This window comes from Trachurus trachurus (assembly GCF_905171665.1).
Source record: "Trachurus trachurus genome assembly, chromosome: 12".
In the NCBI taxonomy this organism is placed as follows: domain Eukaryota; kingdom Metazoa; phylum Chordata; class Actinopteri; order Carangiformes; family Carangidae; genus Trachurus; species Trachurus trachurus.
The window spans coordinates 5,647,018-5,671,046 of NC_139908.1; the positions used below are offsets into that span (position 1 = coordinate 5,647,018).

The 24,029-nt window shown below is 41.2% G+C and overlaps 1 protein-coding gene across 1 annotated transcript; it reads right to left on the bottom strand.

The window, feature by feature from the left end:
- Positions 1–6,645: 6,645 nt before the first annotated feature.
- Positions 6,646–22,719, bottom strand: LOC310995059 (kinesin-like protein KIF2A). The gene is made up of 20 exons (XM_083983988.1): positions 22,602–22,719; positions 21,588–21,682; positions 21,273–21,392; positions 20,997–21,048; positions 20,167–20,294; positions 17,808–17,936; positions 16,928–17,023; positions 16,042–16,096; positions 15,722–15,884; positions 14,448–14,538; positions 13,791–13,858; positions 13,586–13,673; positions 12,490–12,837; positions 11,508–11,618; positions 10,689–10,756; positions 10,433–10,556; positions 8,824–8,985; positions 7,834–7,935; positions 7,603–7,738; positions 6,646–6,887 (listed from the first exon to the last, which is right to left on the bottom strand). Exons 1-20 carry the CDS (start codon positions 22,660–22,662, stop codon positions 6,802–6,804), a joined length of 2,283 nt encoding a protein of 760 aa, XP_083840114.1. The 5' UTR covers positions 22,663–22,719; the 3' UTR covers positions 6,646–6,801.
- Between the last annotated feature and the right edge of the window lie 1,310 nt (positions 22,720–24,029).

Sequence of the window (24,029 nt, forward strand, 5' to 3'; positions counted from 1 at the left end):
TTGCTGTTTACAGTGTTTTCACAGCTGCACAGACAACCGTCGGTTTCTTAGTTAAAAACTGTAGAAAACTTAAATTCTCAGGCGAGTTCTGGCGTTTTTTAAAGAAGCATTGATCTTTTTTTAATGGATATTTGGACGTTTATTCACTTCCGAGCATGGAAGACAATGACAGCTCTAGAAAGCGTAAGTCACCACGAATCTAAAAATGTCTCTATTATGTCTGTGTGTGCAGGTTTGACTGAGATGTGTCTCAGAGAAGAAGCACTGGTTACTAAGTCGTTACTTTCTTCAGTAAAGAGTAGGGGTGTAACGGTACACAAAAGTCACGGTTCGGTACGTACCTCGGTTCAGGGGTCACGGTTCGGTACGGTTTCGGTACAACAGACACTAATTGAATGTAAAACTAAAATCTGTCTTGTGTTATAAAAGTTAAAAGAAAAAAGAATACAAAATAAAACAAGTGCATTAGGAGTGTTATAATGCCATTCATTAATTCTAGAGGGAAAAAAACGTGCACTTGACAACTGGCAACTATTATTCGAATTATTAAATTATTATTATTAAAAAAATATTATTAAAAAAACAAAACAATAAACTGACATCAATGTTGGTTTACACAGTTAAATTAGACTAGCAGTTACTTTGGTGATGTTTCTGGTCCTGCCTGTGTTCATAAAACATATTAGGCAGCTACACGCACATCCCCCAAAAAACTGAAGACTAGGTGCTGGACCACCAAGAAAGACACAGGTAAGGAAAAAAGGAGACTGCACACTAGTTCAAAGCTCCCGTGACAGTTTAATGTCACTCACACGTTTCGGGCGTCAGCCCTTCATCAGACAAAATGTGTCTGATTATAGTGTGTGGTCTCCTTTTTTCCTTAGGTACCTGTCTGTGTTCATGTCAAGAGGCTTAAAAGCTGCGGGATAAGTTGTTGCACACAACTAGTCTTTTTACTTGCACCAGTGATTGACATATCGGGTTGAACATGCGCTACGTGTTTGATGCGTTTCTAGCGACGCACCGCGCATCCGTGAAACATCGCCAACGGACTTTGTCCGGTGGACCAGTCGCGAGCATGGATGTATTACTGTGCGTTCAGACCGAAAGCGTCGAGAGCGTCGCGGTGGCCGGAAGTCATTCATTTTCAATGAGAACCAGCGTCGAGGAGCGTTGAAGAGCGTCAAAGGCGTTGGCGTCGCGTTTTGGCGGCGAGAGCGTCAGGAGAAAGTTGAAATCTCCTGAACTTTATGCTAATGAGCGATGATGCGGAGCAGCGGCAACCAATCAGAGTGTAGATGTCCCCCACTCAACCAACCACAACCGACGTCAACTTCTTTGACGCGCGTCAAAAACGCCAGGGTGTTCAGACCACCAGCGTCGCGGAAAAGCGTCAAGAGCGTCAAGAGCGTCTTTTGAAGCTTTTGGTCTGAACGCCCCATTATGGTCGCGAGCCGCCGCCGCCGCCGCCGTTTGTTTCATTGAGAAGCCACAGTGACATGAATGAAGCAGACAGCTCTCCTCCTCTAACTTCACTCTCTCATCACTTCTCTTCTTCGTCTGCTATGACGGCTGCAGGCAGCTTCGAGGCTCATTACCGCCACCTGGATTCGAGTGAGGACTCGACTTTTTATTTTATTTATTTTTTTAAATATTCATTCAGACGTATTCGTCGTGTGACTGTGTGCACCGAACCGTGACCCCCGTACCGTGACGGCACGGGACGAATACATATACCGTTACACCCCTAGTAAAGAGTGATCAAAAAAGTTACTGTTTCCCCGGTTATAACGCCATTACTGTTACTGACAATAAAATGCGCCGTTTCTTGACTCAATAAGTCCCATCACAGAATAATAATACACCAGTTTAAGTATTTACATTATATACACATTTATTTCAGTCCATAAACTGGTCGGAAACGGGCCGTTTGCGGTGTGTGGAAGAGGAGGAGTGATACAGTTTCTGCCTGTGCGGAGGAATACTGAGTGAGTTGGTTAGTTCCAGATAAACAGGAAGTTAGGGTGCGACTGCAAGTCCAAGTAATTTGACATATTGGAGCATTTTATAAAAGCATTTTCTTGGTAATTTGTTGCTTTTTATAATGTAGTAGCTCGGTTACTTTTTGGCTAAAGTAACTCTAGTAACTTTCACTAATTACTGACTAAGGCTAAGTTGGTATCATCCCTTTTAAAAACAAGTGTCTTTGTCTCATGTCTGTTTGAAAACCCCTTTAATTTATACTGTTGAAGAAGAGGAGCTGTAAATGTTTGTGTTGATTTGGGCTTTAATATACGACGGAGTATCAAGGCCACATTGAGAATAAATGTTTGTTTTTTTACAGACTTCGAGAATAAAGTAATAGTTTTACGAGAAAAAAGTCATAATTTTCACGAGAATAAAGTCATAATATTTCAACCTGTTGTTTTAGAGGAGGAAAGTTGTTAAAACGTTTCACAAACAAGGAGATGCTTCAGCTTTTGGCTCATCAGCACCACATTGTCATGAATATGCAAGAAAATGCATCTATTCTGCAGAAAGACTTGTAGGAAATCGCTGCTTTTGTCTCATAAAATTACCACTTTATTCTCTTAATATTATGACTTTATTCTCTTTAGTCTGTGAAAACATGTTTTTCTCAGTGTGGCCCTAATGAATCTGTTTTTAAAGCTTTTTTTCCTTGAGGTCGGAGGTCGAGTGAGTTTCTGTAACCATGGATGGACAATGAGCTGTTTTTTCTTTTGCTGAATTGACTTTTTTTGTTGAATTTTGCGTTGAGTTTCTGCTGTGCTGTGGTGGGTGATGGGCTTGTGGATTCAAACACATTGATCCCACCCCACCTTGATCCAATCCAACCCCCCCATCCCCCCCTTTACCCTCCATCCTTTGGCCTTTTATCGGCTGCTGAGTTGAATGTTTCCCCACATGAGGATCCTGAGTGTGTCCAGGAGCCGTGGATATGTCGGTGTGTAGTGTACATACTGTAAAGATGTATATGTAGGACCTTACATGGTTGAGAGTTATTTATTTACCTAAAGATCATGATGTTACTATGGAAATTTCAGGTGAAATATATTTGAAATATGTAGCATTTTATTTTGGGCAGTCATTACTATTATTATTACTGTTATTATTATTATTATTATTAAGGCTATGGACCAACACAGGAAGGGTAATGTTATGTTTTTATTCTGTTTTATGTTTTTTTGTTTTTACCAGTCAGTGCAATATTATTGTTCCGATCACAGCCAGGCAAAATAAACCACTATCACAGCAGGGGCACAATCTACTACACCTATACTATACAAGCTGTCACACCAACACACACCAACACACACACACACACACCACCTTGCAGTTGTGTTTCGCACCTCGTGGAAACTCTTTGTACTCGAGCTGCTGTCGACCTCTGCTGTCTCTTTACAACAACCGCTGAGTGTTTTATAGGACTTACTGTACCTATTTTTCAAACTGGAGTATTTTACAGAACCTTTGAAATACGAGTCCAGACTGGTTTTTCAGTCGTTGAATCGTGGGTGCATGAAGTTAAGAAAAAATAAAAAAAATAAAAAATGAAATAAATGAAATAAAAAGCCCATTAAGAAGCAGCTCTATTTACACAAGCTGTTGCATGTCATCCAGTCAGATTGGAAATACGTACGTAACCTTCATGCTTAACAATAATAAACCAGTTATGTTGTCCACTATGTCCTCACTGTTTAATGACATATATATATATATAGTATATATATACAGTATGTATATGAATATATACATAAAGATTCTGCTGGTTATATTTGAGATTATTGCGATTATTGCCACTTTTGGATAAAATGTAATGGAGACCTACATCAGCTCAGTGTTCAGTGTTTAGTTATAGAAACTTTACAGTGAAACGTTTTGATATCACTTTATATCAAGGTGCCATTTATGAAAGGTTAATAATAATCGTTAAATGAACAAATCAATACTGCTCATACGTTCTTTTCTTTTCTGATATTGTAAGTGATGAGGAACAACGGGTCTCATATAAGTCTCCATAAAATAGCATTTTTTTTACTTTTATGCTCAAGTTTTTCTACATAAACATGAAGAGAATTTGAATTTGTTTCCAGTCTTGATCCAAAAAATGTTAATAAATTAATTATTTATGATTTAGAGATACATTACAACCCATTAATAAGAGTCTTTGGGTTGCCAGGTTGTGAAACCTAAACATTTTTACTGCAGATTATCTGGACAAAAAAGTATTTATTCATATTTCAAAACATTTACAAGTAGAGACGAAATTATTAAAATATTTTATAGCAGGATGTGCTTTCAGATGTCGGCTCTAAAATCTTTAAATCAGGACGAATATAATTATTTAGATATTTATTTAAATAAATGAGAAACATTTACTAACATTTATGCATAGATCTTTACCAAATAGGATTATTGAACACCAATCAAAGGTATTTTTCACAACCTGGCAACCCAAAAACTGTTGTATTATATATTTGTTTATATAGTTATTATATTTATATTGTTCATTACCCATTAATAAACCACTGTCAGCTTCTACAGCCTTTATGAAGGATGCCTTATTATAAAGTTGCACCAAGATTTGATGTGATTTATTATAATTTACAGGTTGTTATTTATCCCACAGCAGCAGGTGTCGTCCAGCTGTTACACATCTGTACATACACAACTGTAATAAAGCATCATAAATACTATAGAGCAGTAGGTCTGTGACAACATGTAACAGTGGCAATAATTCATATATATTTTGGATATATGCAGTGTTTGAAATTAGATTAACATGCTCAAATTTAGTGAAAACTTTCCGTTGATCCCTTTTTATTTAGCATTTATGAGCAGTATATCAACACTTAATACTTTTAAACTCACTGTAAAAGACGCATTTTGATGTATTTCTATATGATTCATTAATGCTTGACAGATACCTTTTTATTCACGTTTACAACTTTTATGTCATTAATATGTTAAATACTCAGCGACTCGGACCATTAAGAGTTAATTAAGTGTTAATTTGCTCCTTATAGATGCTAAATAAATAATACGAAGCCGGTGTAAAACAGACGATCACGACCCATTTCTACATGTTGTTGACAGTGTGACTCTTTTACCATCATGACATTGACAAACACTGATTAAATAATAATAATTATAATAAATAAATTAAAAAAAAAAGGGACTGAGGATACAGTAGGTGCTGGTGTCTCCTAGTTCACACCCGGCGCTCTCTAACCATTTGTCTGTACTGTGGAATAAAACCGATTGGACGGTAACTCTACAAGACTTTGTGTGTTTTTTTTTTACACTTGGGAGTTTGATAGATGAAATTTAAAGGGAAAGTTCAACATTTTGGCAAATTGGCCCATTGCCTTAATCGCTATAGTCATAGCAGTAGGTTCGTTACCTTTAATTGTCGGTGCAAGCTATTTTTAGAACGGCGGAGCAGAGCCGTGAGCTGCTCAGAGCTACGAGCTATCAAATACACAATCCAACAACTCCACAACGCTCTGGTGGACAAGTTGTGACCTGCACATTCACCATGATATGAGATAATAACAGAACGTTACCAGACAGAGTTGTTTTAGAGGGAAATACAGAGACTGCTTGATGAAAAACTGGTCCCTGAAGGCAACGCGCATCAGTGGTTTTGCATGAATTTACCTCTAAAACAACTCTGTCTGGTAACGTTGTGTTATTATCTCATAGCGTGGTGAATGTGCAGGTCACAACTTGTCCACCAGAGCGTTGTGGAGTTGTTGGATTGTGTATTTGATGAGTTTGATGGAGGGAAACCAAGAAATCCCATGAGCCTCCGTAGCGTAGCTCTGAGCAGCTCACAGCTCTGCTCCGCCGTTCTAAAAATAGCTTGCACCGACAATTAAAGGTAACGAACCTACTGCTATGACTATAGGGATTATGGCAATGGGCCAATTTGACAAAATGTTGAACTATCCCTTTAAGATTTTACGTCAATAAATAAATAAATAAATGAATAAAAACAAGTGCGGCAACAAGAAGTAGCATTTCTTTATTATGGCAAATGAAAAAAAAGAGAAAAAACACTGTTTCTTTTCTGTAAATGTCGTCTGGAATCAACTGCTCTTTGTCTGGGGCTATAGCGCCCTCGTCAGGTCAGCTCATGTAATGTAACGGTTATTTTTTTTGTGCCTTAGGCTTTCGTTCCTCTCAGTCAGACCTATAGTACAACACACAAACACGCAGTGGCTCATCTTTAACACACAAACTCAGCATGCCCTGTTGGTTCATCGAAGAGGGAGATGGACGGATGAACGGGTCCTCCAGATGTTGCACAAAATGGCAACAGCTGTTTATAAAATTGGGCCGTTGGTGAAGAAGATAAAGCGATGATTGACTCTATAAAAATTCATTTAAAACAAATAATTTAATTATTCACCACCTTTTTTTTGTTTTTGTTTTGTTTGAATGAAGCACTTGTGACGTAGCGCACACACACACACACTCACACACACACACACACACACGCACACACACACACACACATACATACACACACACACAAACGGAGAAAGCTGGTAAATACACTTCACAGGAGGATGGAGAGCATCGACCGTCTGCTCTTTGGCTTTACAGGTGGACGGATGGAGGATGGGAAGAAGCAAGAAGAAGAGGAGGAGGAAGAGGAGGAAGGAGGAGGAAGAGGAAGAGGGAGGACACACATACGGGAGAGAGGAAGTCGTAAAAGCAGAGTGGAGCCGTCACCTCTCTGGTCTCAGGTCAGTTTCTGTATCTGTCATGTCTCTATAGAGCGCGAGGCCTCTTGGGGGTGATTTGTTTGCTCGCCTGCTCCTCCTCCTGCAGCGTGCAACGGAACGACTTCACTTTATCTGGAAGACAAGAAAACATCCCATCACAGAGAGGAAGGAGACTGGTTAGGGTCTGACAAGAGGTTTACACACATGAAACAACACAACACAACACACACAGCTCAGCTTTAACTCTTCATCAGACAGAAACTGTGCAGGAATTTACTGATGATCACTGTCAACTTTTTTATTATGGTGTTAAAATGTTTAAATAGTAATGAAATCCGTTCACTAAGTGTATGTATGGTGTATGTATGTATTGCATGGACTATCTATCTATCTATCTATCTATCTATCTATCTATCTATCTATCTATCTATCTATCTATCTATCTATCTATCTATCTATCTATCTATCTATCTATCTATCTATCTATCTATCTATGATAAAGTGTAGATATTTTCTCCAAAATGTATTGATCAATCTCTTCCAAACATATCACAGTGTGAAAATTAGCCCACAATTAACCTTTATAGGAATAAAAAGAGAGTGTTTATAGGACAGAGTTATGATCTTTTATGGTTTCAGTGGAAATCCACAGCATTTGAAATTAAATACACACTGTTGCTCATAACGTTTTCACACACGTTTCCTCTTTTTATTCCTATTTTATACACATCAGTGATCACATACTGAGTCCCAGATACCGGTTTTGAGAAAATATATAAACTTTATCAAGAATAAATCACATTGTCACAATCATTTCATAAGAAGAGGTCAGTGTTGTGTCCGTTACCTCTCAGCTCAGTGAGGATGTCGATCTTCTGGTCCAGGATCTGCTCCAGTTGAGTTGCATAGGACTCGACATCGTAGTCGACCTCCTCCGTCATCTCCAGGAGAACCTTCTCGTCCTCCAGCCAGCGGATCGACTCCTGCAACGGACACACACACACAGACACACAAACGTTACATCTCTGTCTTCTTGTTGAGGATGATTCGGTTCTGGTTCTGTGGCGTCGTCCTGCACCTGGAACACGACCCGGTGATCCTCCAGCACCGTCTCCTCCATCTCCACCAGCTGAGACACGGCTTCATGGAAGGTGAAGAGCTGCGGGGAAACTTCCTCCTCCTGAAACAGACCAGCACCGACCCGTCAGACCCAGACCGGGACTCTTTATGCCTCTTTTCCACACATAATTCTCACATTTTAGGGGCTGGAAGCCAAACAAAGAGGCTTCAGAATGTGTTATTTCCATAATATGTCCCCTTAAAAAACCCACATTCACATACAACAATCTGTAGCACTAAAAACTCTACAAGATCCTGCTGAGGTGAAAATTTGAGACTAAAAACCTAGTAGATAGTTCAACATTTTTGCAAATTGGCCCATTTCCATAATCCCTATAGTCATAGCAGTAGGTTCGTTACCTTTAATTGTCGGTGCAAGCTATTTTTAGAACAGCAGAGCAGAGCCGTGAGCTGCTCAGAGCTACGCTACGGAGGCTAATGGGATTTCTTGGTTTCAAACTCATCAAATACACAATCCAACAACTCCAAAACGCTCTGGTGGACAAGTTGTGACCTGCACATTCACCACGCTATGAGATAATAACACAACGTTACCAGACAGAGTTGTTTTAGAGGTAAATTTATGCAAAACCGCTGATGCACGTTGCCTTCAGGGACAGTTTTTCAGCAAGGCAAGGCAATTTTATTTGTATAGCCCGTTTTTACAAACAGTTTGTCTCAAAGGGCTTTACATGGCAAGCAGTCTCTGTTTTTTTTTGCCAAAATGTTGAACTATCCCTTTAATGATCAAGCGTGAAACTGATGTAAAATCACAAGCTTAATTTATTTATGACATCATTACATTATATTTACTTCTTTGTAAACTTCCTGCTGTAAATAACAATGGTTCCTGATGGAGATATAAAGTGACTGTGTGTGTGCGTGTGTGTGTGCGTGCGTGTGTGTGTGTGTGAGCGTGTGTGTGTATGTGTGTGTGCGTCAGCCTCACGTTCTGTTCACACAGCAGCTTGAGGTCGTCTCTCTGCGGCGAGCTGCCGACGCCCCACTGAGCCTCCAGAACCTCCAGCTGGGTCACGTGACCCTGACGAGCGTCCAGCACCGAGGACGGATCCACGGACAGTTCCTTCACCCTGAGGACCAGAAGCAGGGGCTGATGGGTAATTTACCACACACAGTAACTAAGCAACTAAAGTAACTAAGTAAATAACTGATCAATTAAGTAACTGATGAAATAACTGACTAAGTAAGTAACTAAGTAACCACATGACTGATTCACTGACTAAATAATTAAGTATCTGACTAACGAAGAGAGCGACTAAGTAAGTAACTAACTTACTAAACAGATTCACTAAGTAACTGACATAGCAACTAAGTATCTAACTGACTGACTGTGTAAGTAACTAACAAAAGCAAGTAACTAACTGACTGATAACAGTAACTACATAGCTGACCAAGTAACTGACTAACTAATAAAGCAAGTGACAAAGTAACTAGCAATTTAAGGCCTGGACTACAAGAATACGACATATTCCTAAACGCACATTTTTCTGCCCAGTTGGGCCTCTCAACCACACGAACACATAACCAGATAAACGGAGATATTTTTAAACGGATAAAAAAGTGGAGAAATAAAAAAATATCCAATTGAGAGGATCCGTGTAGTGATGTTAAACGGAGCTGGTGTTGATGCGATGACGTCAAGTGATTAGCGACAATACGTTCGCACATGCGCATTAAAGCAAAACTGTTGCCAACAACAATGGTCCACATGTACCGGGATATCTGTGCTTTGCAGTGTTTCCCATACATTCATTTATTCGTGGCGGCCTGCCACAAAGGAATTACGTCCACCACGAATAGATTTTTCGGCTTTTGGCTCGACCAACGCAATATCGTTCCGTTCATTCATGTCCGCATAGCTCTGTTTCTTTGTTATTGTCGTACACACACACACACACACACACACACACACAGAAGTGTGCATGCATGACACGGTTTAAAATCCGCCGTTTGACTGCTTCTTCTGGACCATTTGACTGTGCATGCTCATAATGTTCTTCAGAGGCGATCGTTTTCAGTTTTGCCTCTTCGTATGGACAGAGATATTTCTGTGGTGTGGACAGAGTTTTTTTTTTTTTAAACGAGGACGAAAATATCTGCTTAAAAAAATATCCATATACGTGTAGTCCAGGCCTAAATAACTAAGTAAGTAATCAAGTAACAAAACGACCAAGTGGGTAACTAAGTAACTGTCTAAGTAACTAATTGTCTCACTTAGTAACTAACACACACACACACACACACACACACACACACACACACACACACACACACACACACACACACACACACACACACACACACACACACACACACACACACACACACACACACACAGGTGTGGACGTCAGTGAGGTGATGAGGATGATGAAGGTTACAAACCTCATGCAGGAGGAAAATGAAGCCTGAAAAAAAAATAAAAGATTCAACTTCAACAAACGACAAATGAACAAAGGAGAAAAAAAAAAACAACTGATGCAAAACAAACAAACAGAAGTGGGTCAGGGAGCAGGGGATTATGGGTAATGTAGTAGAACAGAGAGGAAGTGGTCGTGGAGATCGTACTCGTAGGTCGGAGAGAGTTCAGAGCGACCGCCGCCGCCGCCGCCTCCGCTCTGAGTGAAGGGGATGTCGGAGGGACTGATGCCGAACTCCTTCACCCTGCACACACACACACACACGCACACACACACACACACACACACACACACACACACACATGAAGAAGAAGAAGAAGAGGAGGCAGCAGCAGGAAACACAGCAGGAATAAAAACGTGTGTTGTGTGTTTTCACCTGTTGGCGTATCGGAGTGTGTTCAGGGTGTTTTCACACGACGCCATCCCAGGAGAGATGGTGGCGATCTGAGCAGGAACACATGACAGCATCACATCAGTCCAGATGATGTTAAAGGGATAGTTCAACATTTTGGCAAATTGGCCCATTGCCATAATCCCTATAGTCATAGCAGTAGGTTTGTTACCTTTAATTGTCGGTGCAAGCTATTTTTAGAACGGTGGAGCAGAGCCGTGAGCTGCTCAGAGCTACGCTACGGAGGCTCATGGGATTTCTTGGTTTCCCTCATCAAACTCATCAAATACACAATCCAGCAACTCCACAACGCTCTGGTGGACAAGTTGTGACCTGCACATTCACCACGTGATGAGATAATAACAGAACGTTACCAGACAGAGTTGTTTTAGAGGGAAATTCATGCAAAACCGCTGATGCTCGTTGCCTTCAGGGACAGTTTTTCATCAAGCAGTCTCTGTATTTACCTCTAAAACAACTCTGTCTGGTAACGTTGTGTTATTATCTCATAGCGTGGTGAATGTGCAGGTCACAACTTGTCCACCAGAGCGTTTTGGAGTTGTTGGATTGTGTATTTGATGAGTTTGATGAGGGAAACCAAGAAATCCCATTAACCTCCGTAGCGTAGCTCTGAGCAGCTCGCGGCTCTGCTCCTCCGTTCTAAAAATAACTTGCACCGACAATTAAAGGTAACGAACCTACTGCTGTGACTATAGGGATTATGGCAATGGGATTTGACAAAAATGTTGAACTATCCCTTTAACAGATGTTTACAGAGTGTGGTTGTTGTTGTTGTTTTCTCACCATGCAGGTTCTGGAGTTTTCTCCAATGAACGAGTCTCTCAGCACCTGAGTCAGTTTACTGGCTCTGAACGGAGTGTGAGGTTTGTTTCTGCCCAGAGCTCGAATGCACTCCTGGAGAGAGAGAGAGAGAGAGAGAGAGAGAGAGAGAAACAAGGTTATGATGTAATACGACACATCAGATGGCTCCGTCCACCCTGGGCCCAGTTCTGTTTCGGGCTTCTTCCTCTTAAAGGGACACTTCCCCCAAAATCGTTAATTCATCTCCTCACCGTCATGCCAAGGAAGGGTTTGGAGAACTTTCAGAGTTATCAAAACGCTTTAGGAGTTCCAGGGGGGGTCCGGCTGGCGACGGGTTTTCATATAATGGTGGCGGATAGAGTTCACTTTTGATTCGTCTAAAACACACACTATGGACCCCCCCTGGAACTCCTAAAGCGTTTTGATGACTCTGAAAGTTCTCCAAACCCTTCCTTGGCATGACGGGGAGTAGATGATTGGTGAATTATCGATTTTAGGTGAAGTATCCCTTTAATGTGTAAAGAGCCTTCAGATTTTTCATATTATGAATTGGTGCTGTACAAATCAATTTAATTAACTTTTTTACAGGGCGCCTGCAGGTTTCAACAAGTTATATTTAAGATTTTTGTTTTAGACTGAACCTGAACATCCTAACACTGATCTACTGCTTGCTTCGTTGTTACAGCGTGGTCAAAACATTTCTTAAAATAAAATAAAGACTGAACTTTGTTACTTTATAAACATAATGTTACTAATTTTTTATTTAAGACCTGTCAAAACTGTATTTGAGACTAAAAATAGACATTTTTAATGGAGATTTGGGGTATTTTTAGGTTCATGTTCCTGATGTTTCCTGCACACAAAAAAATCTATTTTTACACCAAAGATATTTAATCTAATTTCTATAGATTCAAGGTTCCTTTTTATAACTCTGTTTAAACCAACAGGACGTTGAAGCTCCGACCTTCAGCGCCAGCAGACTCTTGTTGATCTCGGCTCCTTCGAGGCGAGTCTGCCGGTCGGCGCTGGACGTGTCGGCCCCTCGCTCGTTCCCGGCCAGGTCGATGAGCGAGAACTTCCCGTGCATCTTCCCGCGGCGGCGCAGGATGATCTGGAAGACGGCGTGGCTGCGGGAGGAGTGCGCGTTGGCCGAGGTCTGTCCCGACGTCCTGCAGCTGTTCCCCACCTCGATGAGCTTGAGGACGTCCTCGGTGCACTTCACCTCGCGCTCCTGCAGCCCGACCACCTGCACCTGCTGCTTCCCGTCCTCCAGCACCCGCAGCTTCGCCTTTCGGTTCAGGAGGTCAAACACCTGAGGGGGGGGGGGGGGGGGGGGCACAAGGTCATTTATTCATCCAACTCACACGTTTTTAATCAAAAAATGTAATAAATAAAAAGTATTGTTGTGCATTTTCACTGGCCTCACAATTCAATTCGATTCATTTATATGATGCATCACATCCTCAGTTTTCTATGTTGCCACACGTGGCTTTCTCATTAAGATAAATAGTCAGATAAATCAGGGCTGTACAGTGCGAGCATAGACTGTAGGGAACGAGCCTGTGTGTGATTGTGTGTGTGCGTGCGCGAGAGGAGCAGAGGCTCGTTAGTAGAGAAGTTTGTCTTTGTTGTTTTTCTTTCTTTTGGGTTACGGCCGACAGTAACTGTACTGTTCCTGAAATAAATGACGGTTTGTTGAGCAACTCCTCCTCATCCTTTTATCACTTCTGGTCGGACGTTACAATACTATATAAAAAATAAAAAATAAAAATAGATCTTTGGACGTATGAATCGATGTGTAGGAATTAAGATGAGAATCGATTTAAAATCGGCGGATCGATCTTTTCAACCCAGCACTATTTGAGACCCTCATTTGGGAAATACCTTTATTTCGTGGGTTTATTTCGGTCTTGTAAAAACAAAATAGACAAAGTATAAAAAGTATAGCAGGAGAAGAAGAGGAGGAAGAAAAAGAAGAAGAAGAATGCAAAGTACCGGCGGCAGCCCAGTGAAGTTAAAAGAACACAAACTTGATTAAATTCAAAAACAACTGATCTCACCTTCCCGCTGTAAATCTCAAAGAAGGTGGCGAACACCTGCAGATCCAGCTTCTTGTAGTTCGGCTTCTTCAACATGAGGAAAACGTCTCTGGCTGCTCAGAGAGGAGAAGAAAAAAACAGGAAACAGTCACAGGTGAGAAGGAACGACCGAGGAGACGGAGGTGAAGAAAGAGGAGGAGGAGGAGGAGGAGGAGGAGGAGGACACTGACCCGACAGAGCGTAGATCCCTTTAGAACAATCCTGGTTCTTCCCCGAAAAGTCTCCGCCCATCGTCTGCAGAGGGGGAGGAGCCAAGAGTCAGGAAGCAGGAAGTAAAGGAAAAAAAACTACTCTGACTGCTCTCTTTGGACTGTGTGGTATCGTTATTATGAATAAATAATAATAACAACTCATCAATATTGATCTAAATTTGAGCGTTTCTTCCTAATCATGAAAAATCCAGTCATTATGAGATTTTGTTCATGTTTTTGAAGATTAAATCAGTTCTTTAAAATTATTGTCGACTAAGAATCTGTATATTTTTTCAAGAAATATTAAAGAAATTTTACAAAACTTTTTATGACATTTTATGAATCGCTTCAATAACATCAGATCATCTGACAGGAGACGATGTCTTCAGGTCAAAATAAACACATATTATTATATTATATCTACATTTATACATGTTTCTCCTTTGTTTTTCTTCTGAAACAATAGATCATATCTTAAATGTTAACATAATAAATAAATAAGTTGATAACTTGTTTTCTGGGGTGAATAAGTTTGTTTTTGGTGGTTTATGTGGGCAAAAAAATGTATTATGATGAGGGAAAGCTGCTGTTTGTGATGTTTCCCTAAAATAAAGATAAAAAACTAAACTCACGTGTGTTTTCCCACTTCCTGTTTGTCCGTAAGCGAAGCAGGTGGCCATCCCTCGCTCAAAGATCGTCTCCACCAGAGGCTGAGCTGTGAACCTGAGGGAGGAGAGACGTATTACAGGAGGAAGAGGAGGAGGGAGAAGAAGTAGAGGAGGGACAGATGGAGGTAGAGAAGAAAGAAAAAGAAGCGGAGGAAGGGAAGGAAAAAGAGGAGGATGAAGAAGAAGTAGAGGAGGAGGAAGAAAACCAAGAAAAAGAAGAGAAGGAAGAAGAGGAGGAGGAAGAAGAGGAAGAGGAGGAAGAAGAAGAGGAGGAAGAAAGGAGAATGAAGAAGACGAAGAGGAGGAGGAAGAAGAAGAGGAAGAGAAGGAAGAAGAAGAGGGAGAGGAGGAGGTGGAGGAGGAGAGGAAGTAGAGATGGAGGTAGAGAAGCAAGAAAAAATGAGGAGGAAAAAGAAGTAGAGGAAGAAGAGAAGGAAGAAAAAGAGGAGGAGGAAGAGAAGGAAAAAGAGAAGGAGGAGGAGGAAGAGTAGGACGAAGAGGATGAGGAGGAAGAGAAGGAAGAAAAAGTAGAGAAGGGAGAAGAGGAGGAGGAGGAAAAGGAGAAGGAGGAAGAAAAAGAGGAGGAGGGGGAAGAAGAAGAAGAGAAGGGAGAAGAGGAAGAGGAGGAAGAAGAGGATGAGGAAGAGGAGGAGGATGAAGAGGAGAAGGAGGAAGAGGAGCAGCGGTCCGTCACCTGTAGACCATCTCGTTGGTGGAGTTCTCGTCGAAGAAGAGAAGGATGAAGAGGATGAAGAAGAGGATGAAGAAGAGGATGAAGAAGAGGATGAAGAAGAGAAGGAAGAAGAGGAGGAAGAGGATGAGGAAGAGGAGGAAGATGAGGAGGATGAAGAGCGGTCCGTCACCTGTAGACCATCTCGTTGGTGGAGTTCTCGTCGAAGAAGAGGAAGAAGAGGAAGAGGATGAAGAGGAAGAAGAGGAAGAGGATGAAGAGGAAGAGGAGGAGGAAGAAGAGGATGAAGAAGAGGAGGAAGAAGAAGAAGAAGAGGGGGAAGAGGAAGAAGAGGAAGATGAAGAGGATGAAGAGCGGTGCGTCACCTGTAGACCATCTCGTTGGTGGAGTTCTCGTCGAAGAAGAAGAAGAGGAAGAAGAGAAGGAAGAAGAGGATGAAGGAGAAAGAGGAGGATGAAGAGGAGGAAGAGGAGGAGGAGGAGGAAGAGGAGGATGAAGAGGAGGATGAAGAGGAGGATGAAGAGGAGGATGAAGAGCGGTCCGTCACCTGTAGACCATCTCGTTGGTGGAGTTCTCGTCGAAGGCGTAGTCGAAGCGGAACGTCTGGTTCTCCAGGTAACGCGTCAGGTCGACCTTCTGCTTCGGCTCGTGCACCATGACGACGTCTTTACTGGGGATGGTGATGACGTCCAGGTCCTTGACCGACACCTCTACACACACACACACACACACACACACACACACACACACACACACACACACACACACACACACACACACACAGAAGGGTTGTGTTAGTGTGTGTGACAGCTCTGAACACACACACACACACACCTACGTAAATATAAATATAAACCGCTCTCTTACCTTTCTTATTGAGAGGACGAGCGCGAACACACACACATATCCTGTGCTCCTCGATCTGCGACGTCAGTAGGTGAAAAAAACAAACAACTGTAAACAACTTTGTAAACAAATTCAAATTCAAAATACATTTATTTGACCTTTAACAGTGTTAAAGGCTGCATGGTTAAAATGTTTTAGTAGTTCAAAGGGATAGTTCAACATTTTGGCAAATTGGCCCATTGCCATAATCTACCTATAGTCACAGCAGTAGGTTTGTTACCTTTAATTGTCGGTGCAAGCTATTTTTAGAACAGCGGAGCAGAGCCGTGAGCTGCTCAGAGCTACGCTACGGAGGCTCATTATGGGATTTCTTGGTTTCCCTCATCAAACTCATCAAATACACAATCCAACAACTCCACAACGCTCTGGTGGACAAGTTGTGACCTGCACATTCACCACGCTATGAGATAATAACAGAACGTTACCAGACAGAGTTGTTTTAGAGGTAAATGCAGAGACTGCTTGATGAAAAACTGTCCCTGAAGGCAACGCGCATCAGCGGTTTTGCATGAATTTCCCTCTAAAACAACTCTGTCTGGTAACGTTGTGTTATTATCTCATAGCGTGGTGAATGTGCAGCTCACAACTTGTCCACCAGAGCGTTTTGGAGTTGTTGGATTGTGTATTTGATGAGTTTGAAACCAAGAAATCTCATGAGCCTCCGTAGCGTAGCTCTGAGCAGCTCACGGCTCTGCTCTGCCGTTCTAAAAATAGCTTGCACCGACAATTAAAGGTAACGAACCTACTGCTATGACTATAGGGATTATGGCAATGGGCCAATTTGTCAAAATGTTGAACTATCCCTTTAAGAAAAAGAGCAAAGTCATGTACGATGGAGCAGACTCACCAGGTCGTTGGTGGTCAGAGGCCTGTAGTCCAGACTGGCTCTGAAGTCTCTGATCATACACATGATCTCATAGTTTGGTAGATGGACGTCCACTTCCTGCAGCGGGAAGAAAAAACACAGAGATGGACGTCAGTCGGTGCAGGTGAGATATTTTACATACAGGAGCAGGTGCAGGTGCTTCAGTCTGGATCAGAGCAGCAGCAGGAACACACACTCATCTCATCTCAGCTCCTCACACACTCCTCTGGTTTTTACTTCATCCAGATTAGGTTATTCAGGTTTTCAGAAACTCTGAAATCATCTCAGGTCAAACCTCTAAAACTAAAAGAGAGGTCATACCTATTCACTGCTACGTTACTCTATAAAGTTAGACAAATATCATTTAAAAAAATTCATAGATTTTATCCATCTAATGATCATATTGTAAGAAGATTTAAAAAAAAAAAAAAGACATTGATGTGAAATGTACTTTCTGTTCTAGAAACACTGAAACAGTCACTCATTAAGTTGTTTTGGAGGGATGTGCTGTTTGGACTCTTTGACTTGAACGAAAATAAGGAAAAAATCCAATGAAACATTTTTTATCAACCTCATCATACTGGTGGCAAAATTTCATATTCATAAATGTAAGTTTACACAAAGAAAACCTTCTTTTGTTGCTTTTTACAGAGAGCTCGGGCAGTACGTTGTTTCCATTAATTTTTCTGAAAACCAAAAAGCGATTAAAACTGTTAATATTTGTTAACAATTACATACTGCGAGCTCTTGTCCCCCCTGGCGTAGAATGTACTATATGTGAAATGTTGAACTGTTGATTTGTCAGCTTCTTATGTATGTAAAATAAAGTTTTAATGAAAAAATAAAAAAAATAAACCTGTACCTGTGCTCTCTTCTCTCTCAGCTCCTGCTGCTGAAGTCGTCTCTTCTCTCGTTTCTCCTGCAGCTTCTCCACCTCCTTCACACAGTTGGATTTCCTGCGCGCTGGAGGAGGAGCAGCAGATTTATTAAACTGAATCATCACAGCGAGGACTCGTTTCTACCGTTTCTACTGATTTAACCGGCAAATTACAGTTTTAAAAACACATCACATGTATTTATAAATCCTAATTTTGTAAGAAGAGCTCAGTGATTTCCTGAAACAGCAGGACACTGGTGCATTTGTTGGGGACTATTTTCAGAGGCGGATTGATACACACTTAGTGCTCTAGCAGGACGGTGTCTGTATCCAGTGACAACGACATTGACTGAACGGTGGTGGAAGATAATGAAGTAGTTCATTTAAACTCAGTGTTTTCACTCTGAACTGCTCGAGGTCTCTTCACTCCATCAGCTCAAGTCTCCACTTACTTTAAATTAAAAGACTCCAACATTAACAACAACAACATGCGTCTATAAGAAACAGATCAATAATTCATAACACTGACAGGATCCACTTTGCATGATGAAGATCTACTAATGTCTATTTAAATACATTACTGACACACTTTTGTATTTTACAGTCGTACACCACTCTGATCTTCTGTACTATTTATTAACAAGCTTAGATTGGAAGTCTCTTTGGTTTTTAAAGGTTGTTTTACTGTTTTTAACATTTTTTATTATCATTATTCTTCTTTTAGCGTGTTATGAAAGGTTTGATTTGATTTGAAAATCTTTAATGTCCCCGGCCGGGGGGCAATTTGGTTTGCAGACACAGTCAGACACAGTAAGATCTCACATAGCACACACAATAATACAAATAAATACATAGTCATCACAAATTACAGTACCGTACATGGTTCCCAACAGGTTTGCCTACAGCAAACGGGACAAAGGATTTTAAATATCTATTTGATTTGGCCTGACAAGGGAACGTACAGTATACCTCCTCTTAGATGGGAGGAGTCGAAACTCTGCATAAAGAGGGTGGAGAGGGTTTTCCAGAATGGCCCTCGCCCTCTGAGTGGCTCTGACCTAATAAACATGATCAAGGTCATTCAGGCTAGTGCCAATTGTTCTTTGGCAGAGTTTGACCACATTGCTGAGGTTCCCAAACCAACAAATCATTGCAAAAGTTAAAATAGACTCAATAAAAGATGAGTAAAACAGTTTAAGAAACTTCTTGTCGACATTAAAAGACCTTAATTTCCTCAAATAAAACAACCTCTGATTTACTTTCCTGCAGAGTTGGTCTCAAAAGACAGTTTATCGTCCAGGATGGTGCCTGAATACTTATAATGATTGACTATGTCCTAGGTGCTAGATAAATAAAGTTTATTATAACTATTATTCTGAAGCTGTCTTAAATAAATGACCCAATGACCTGCTGCTGTTACAACACACCATAATCCCTATAGTCATAGCAGTAGGTTCGTTATCTTTAATTGTCGGTGCAAGCTATTTTTAGAACGGCGGAGCAGAGCCGCGAGCTGCTCAGAGCTACGCTACGGAGGCTAATGGGATTTCTTGGTTTCCCTCATCAAACTCATCAAATACACAATTCAACAACTCCACAACGCTCTGGTGGACAAGTTGTGACCTGCACATTCACCACGCTATGAGATAATAACACAACGTTACCAGACAGAGTTGTTTTAGAGGGAAATACAGAGACTGTTTGCTGAAAAACTGTCCTGAAGGCAACGCGCATCAGCAGTTTTGCATTGCAATTTCCCTCTAAAACAACTCTGTCTGGTAACGTTGTGTTATTATCTCATAGCGTGGTGAATGTGCAGGTCACAACTTGTCCACCAGAGCGTTGTGGAGTTGTTGGATTGTGTATTTGATGAGTTTGATGAGGGAAACCAAGAAATCCCATGAGCCTCCGTAGCGTAGCTCTGAGCAGCTCGCGGCTCTGCTCCGCCGTTCTAAAAATAGCTTACACCGATTCCCTGACAACATCAAGAAACGTTAGAGATCTGCTTTTAAATCATGAGTGTAGTTGTTTTTTAATCAGGATTTGTTTGTATTTATGGTTATTTTATTGTGAAAGGGCCTCTGGAGCTTCCTCTGCTGCAGGTTTTTTTAAAAGTTGTTTTTGGTCTTGTACACACACACATCGACTGAACCCGGAGCTGGAGCAGAGAAAGAGCCTTTGAGGCCGTCACACACTCACAGCTGTGTGAGGGTATGACATCACTGCAGCGACACACACACACACACACCCTACACCACAGAACAACAACAACACAGAACTGAAGGGTGTGTGTGGACGTGAATCTCGTGGTTAAAGTGTGTGTGTGTGTGTGTGTGTGTGTGTTACCGTTCTGCTGCTGCTGCTGGATCTGGGCCTGGGTCAGCGCCGGCTGGGGAGCGATGGCGGGCGGCGGAGCCTCCAACGACTGGCTGTGCTGACTGGGCCGGGCCCGGGTGGTTCCCACCGCCGCCGCTGAGGAGCAGAGTCGTTAGTGTCGCACTAATTACAACCAGAGTGAAGACACACACACACACACACACACACTGGGTTCCTGCTTCACATATAAAATCTGTTAGAACGGAGGAAATCTGCTTTTTAATCATGAGTGTTGTTGTTTTTGTTGCTTGATTTGCTTCTATTTTTGATTCTTTTATTGTGAAAGAGCCTCTAATACTTCCTGTTTTTGGTCTCGGATCCACAGACAGTGAAATCTGCAGATCCTTGATACAAGAAAAGCTTCATAAATGTATATACACGTATAAATATCACTATCATGTCACAACAGCAGCTTCTCAAACAGGACTTAGAGGTTTTATGTAGATTTTTGGAGTCCAAAAAATAAAAAACAGTCACAGTTTGAGCAGTTCTTACATGACTGTCATTTATGAATTCATATTTAGGTTCCATTCCCATATAAAAAGTGTGCATTATGTTTATCGTCTATGTTTTTATCCTTCTCTCCTGAAATAAATGTTTTACTATCTTATACTTTTATTGTTGTGCTCTCATTTCTTTCAGCACATATTTACATATTCATTCCCTTTATCTCATCTTCTTGAGCTGCTTCTACACGTAAATTGCTCCAGCAAGGGATGAATAAAATCTTTTCTTCTTTTTTATGACTAATATAATAAATTGTTGATGTTGTGGGTCAGTTGTTGTTGTCAAACGCACCTCGATTCTCCCGTGGAGGGTTCTCAGCTTTGGGTATTGCTGTCTTTCTGGTCTGAAAACAACAAGAGAAAAGAAACGTAAAATAAACTGTAAAGGTGGCAAAACTACACCTATAAAACATTAGATTTACACTATGACTGTGAGACATATTTCTTCTGGGAAAATTATTAGCTGATGATTTGATAAATACTATATACAGCCAGAAACCTTCACCTTTCAAAATAAAATCCCCAAAGATCCCAAAGCTACTTATGAAAAGAACATGGAGGAGCAGACCTTGGGGACTTTGCTGGTTTTGGCGACGTTGGAGGGAGGGAGAGGAGCCTCAGGACTCTGTGGTATCTCCTCATCTGGAGCAACATCTGGATTCAGAGCGAAGACGCTCTCTAGGTCGATCTGGAAAAAAAAAACTCAGATGAAGATGTTCTGTGAAGTGAATGTATTTTTTATGTATTTGTCCTTAGATTTGATTTATTTACTTTTTATATTTACTGTTGTAGTTTTGTGCAACATGAAGTTGATAGTTGAATGACAATAAATGAAACCTTGTGACCTTGTTGTTAGTATTTTGGACAGGAAGTGCAGCTGTACCTCTTTCCCTTTGGTGTCTCCGTTCTCGATCCACTCCACCGTCACACTGTCGTTGTCCTCGTGCAGCGATGTGACCATGGCCTGGTGGATCCGTCCTGCAGCGCACAGACACAGTGACAACGTAAAGGGATCCTATAGGTCAGGATATATTATAGTATATGGTGCATAACAATGTGACTGTGTGTGTATATGAGTGTGTGAATCACATGTAATGAACCATGCACCAACTATCTGACAGTGGATCAGTGAGTATTCGTGCATGCCTCATGGAACAATCAGAGTTAAAACAGTAAAGTAAGAAGCTGCTGGGTGTGGCTGCTGCTGCTGCTGATGGATGATGGATGATGATAACACCTCTTACTTCATTATCTGTCTCATCACCTCGGCAGCTTAGCGCTTCAAAGCAGCAGCTCGGTTAATTAGTAACAATAATATTAATGATTATTATTATTCATTTAAATCTGCATATAGAAGAAAATTAGCTATAAAAAGAGGCTGTTTCTGTGCAGTGAGCTGAGATGCAGTCAGAGGGGAGAGGCCCCATCCCTCCATCCCTCCATCCAGCCTCCAGGCCACTGCTGGGTGATGCAGTGCCGGCTGCCTCGCATCCTCCTCGGGGTTAGCTGAGGAGACACAGCGGTGCAGAGCGCTGGAGGCCAGGTGACATCTTTTTTTTCTTTTTTTTTCCTATTCTTTTAAACGGCAGGTGGATGATGGACCCGCCCGGCTGACCGGTGTGAGTCGGTGTGACTGACAGGCGACAGCAGCAGCAGCAGCCGCCGCGTGCCCATCAATTCGAATTTTCAGCCGCTGACGTTCGAATTCTAATTTTTGAATTTTGAATTTTAACGGCTGAAGAATAAGAACCGAGCACCGAGCGACGGCCGGCGGTCGACGGAGCAGCCTCAGCCGGCGAGCGAGCAGCGACTCCCCGCTGCGGTCAGCTCCAGCTCCGCTCCCCCGGACCAGCCGTGGTGAGTGTGTGTGTGTGTGTGTGTCAGTGTGTGAACGTACCGTCGCTCCGCTTGATCTCCACGTAAATACCCACGAAGATCTTCCCGAAAATCCCCGCCATCGCTCCCGCTGCGTGGGGCGTGTGTGTGCGTGTGTGTATATATGCGTGTGTTGTGTTTGTGTGTGTGTGTGCGTGCGTGTGTATGTGGTGTTGGTGGTGCTGCTGCTGCAGAAACCGAGGTCACTATCGGTCAGTCATAGAGGAGACAGGGAGCTGCTGCGCATGCGCGGGCGACGGCGGCGTCCTCAACGTGAGGCAGCGTCTGTGGTCTGATCTGTCGTTGATATAAATAAATATAGAGGCTACAGTCAAAAATATTAAATATTAAAAATTTTAATGTTGATTATTAAACTGTATATTTGTTAATGTTCATGTATGTGATTACTTTTCTAAAATTCAACAGAGTAACAACTGAAAAAAATCTTTTTTTTAGCAAAGATTTGTAGCACTGATCTAATCTTTCAATTTGTATGTAAATTGCATTTTTTGTTGTTGAATGAATTTCTGTATTATCATCTTTTTCTGACAACTATTGCTGTTTTGACATAGGGAAGGTATTTTCAAGTCTTTTTTGGCTTTCACTTCTCCTGCACAATGTTTAACTTCACTATTTTGATTGTTTTATGTAGGCTATATAATGTACAAATAAACAACTAAACTAATACAAAAAAGAATGAATAAATAATAAAAGACTGATATTGTCATTATATAGGATTTTTTTTTCTTTTTTCATGATATAAAATGGAAGAAAGTCTGAGTTATTCCCTATGAATATTTGGTTGTAAACAAGATGGACATATTTTATCTTATACAGTTCCCTGCTTTTTAAAACTTATTATATCACTCTGCTTTAATCACATTATTATTTATTCATATTCTGCTTGTGAGTAGCCTACTGTCCAGAACATACTAGAGTGCTCAAACACAGTTGAGACCAAAAGTCATACATATTTCATATAGGGTATGCATAAATATATTTATATCTCTATATATAGAGATATCTATATATCAATAGCTACACACACACGCACACACATCTAGACTGAATTCACACTATTGTTTCATTTACATTAATCAATTCTCATGTGTGTATAGTCTAATGAAAATTGTTGGTGCATCATACAAGCTACAAATGTGTAGCTGCTCATTAGTAATGATAATGAATGAATAGCATTTTATATAATTACTTTTTTATATATGAAAACTTTATATTGTAGTTATGTACATATTTTACACCTTTATAACAATTGACTAGTTCCATTTTATGTTACTTTATACTTCTTCTCGAAGAAGATCAAACCCTGACATCTGTCTGGACCACAGCTGGCCAGTCAGAATTGACACCGTAGTTGAAGACAGTTGTTGAACATCTGTAATCGTCATGTCGTCATACCTGCAGTCTACCTGCTATCAGCTGTTTCCTGTTC

Bases quoted from the DNA above. Each gene is read 5' to 3' on its own strand.
- LOC310995059 (XM_083983988.1), bottom strand. From the start codon at position 22,662: ATGGCGGGGATTTTCGGGAAGATCTTCGTGGGTATTTACGTGGAGATC. The intron at 17,937-20,166 runs AACACACACACA...GTGATGATTCAG, and splicing joins AGCAGCAGCAGCAGAACGGT to TTTAATAAATCTGCTGCTCC. The intron at 12,838-13,585 runs GTGAGATCAGTT...CCCCCCCCTCAG, and splicing joins TTGAGATTTACAGCGGGAAG to GTGTTTGACCTCCTGAACCG.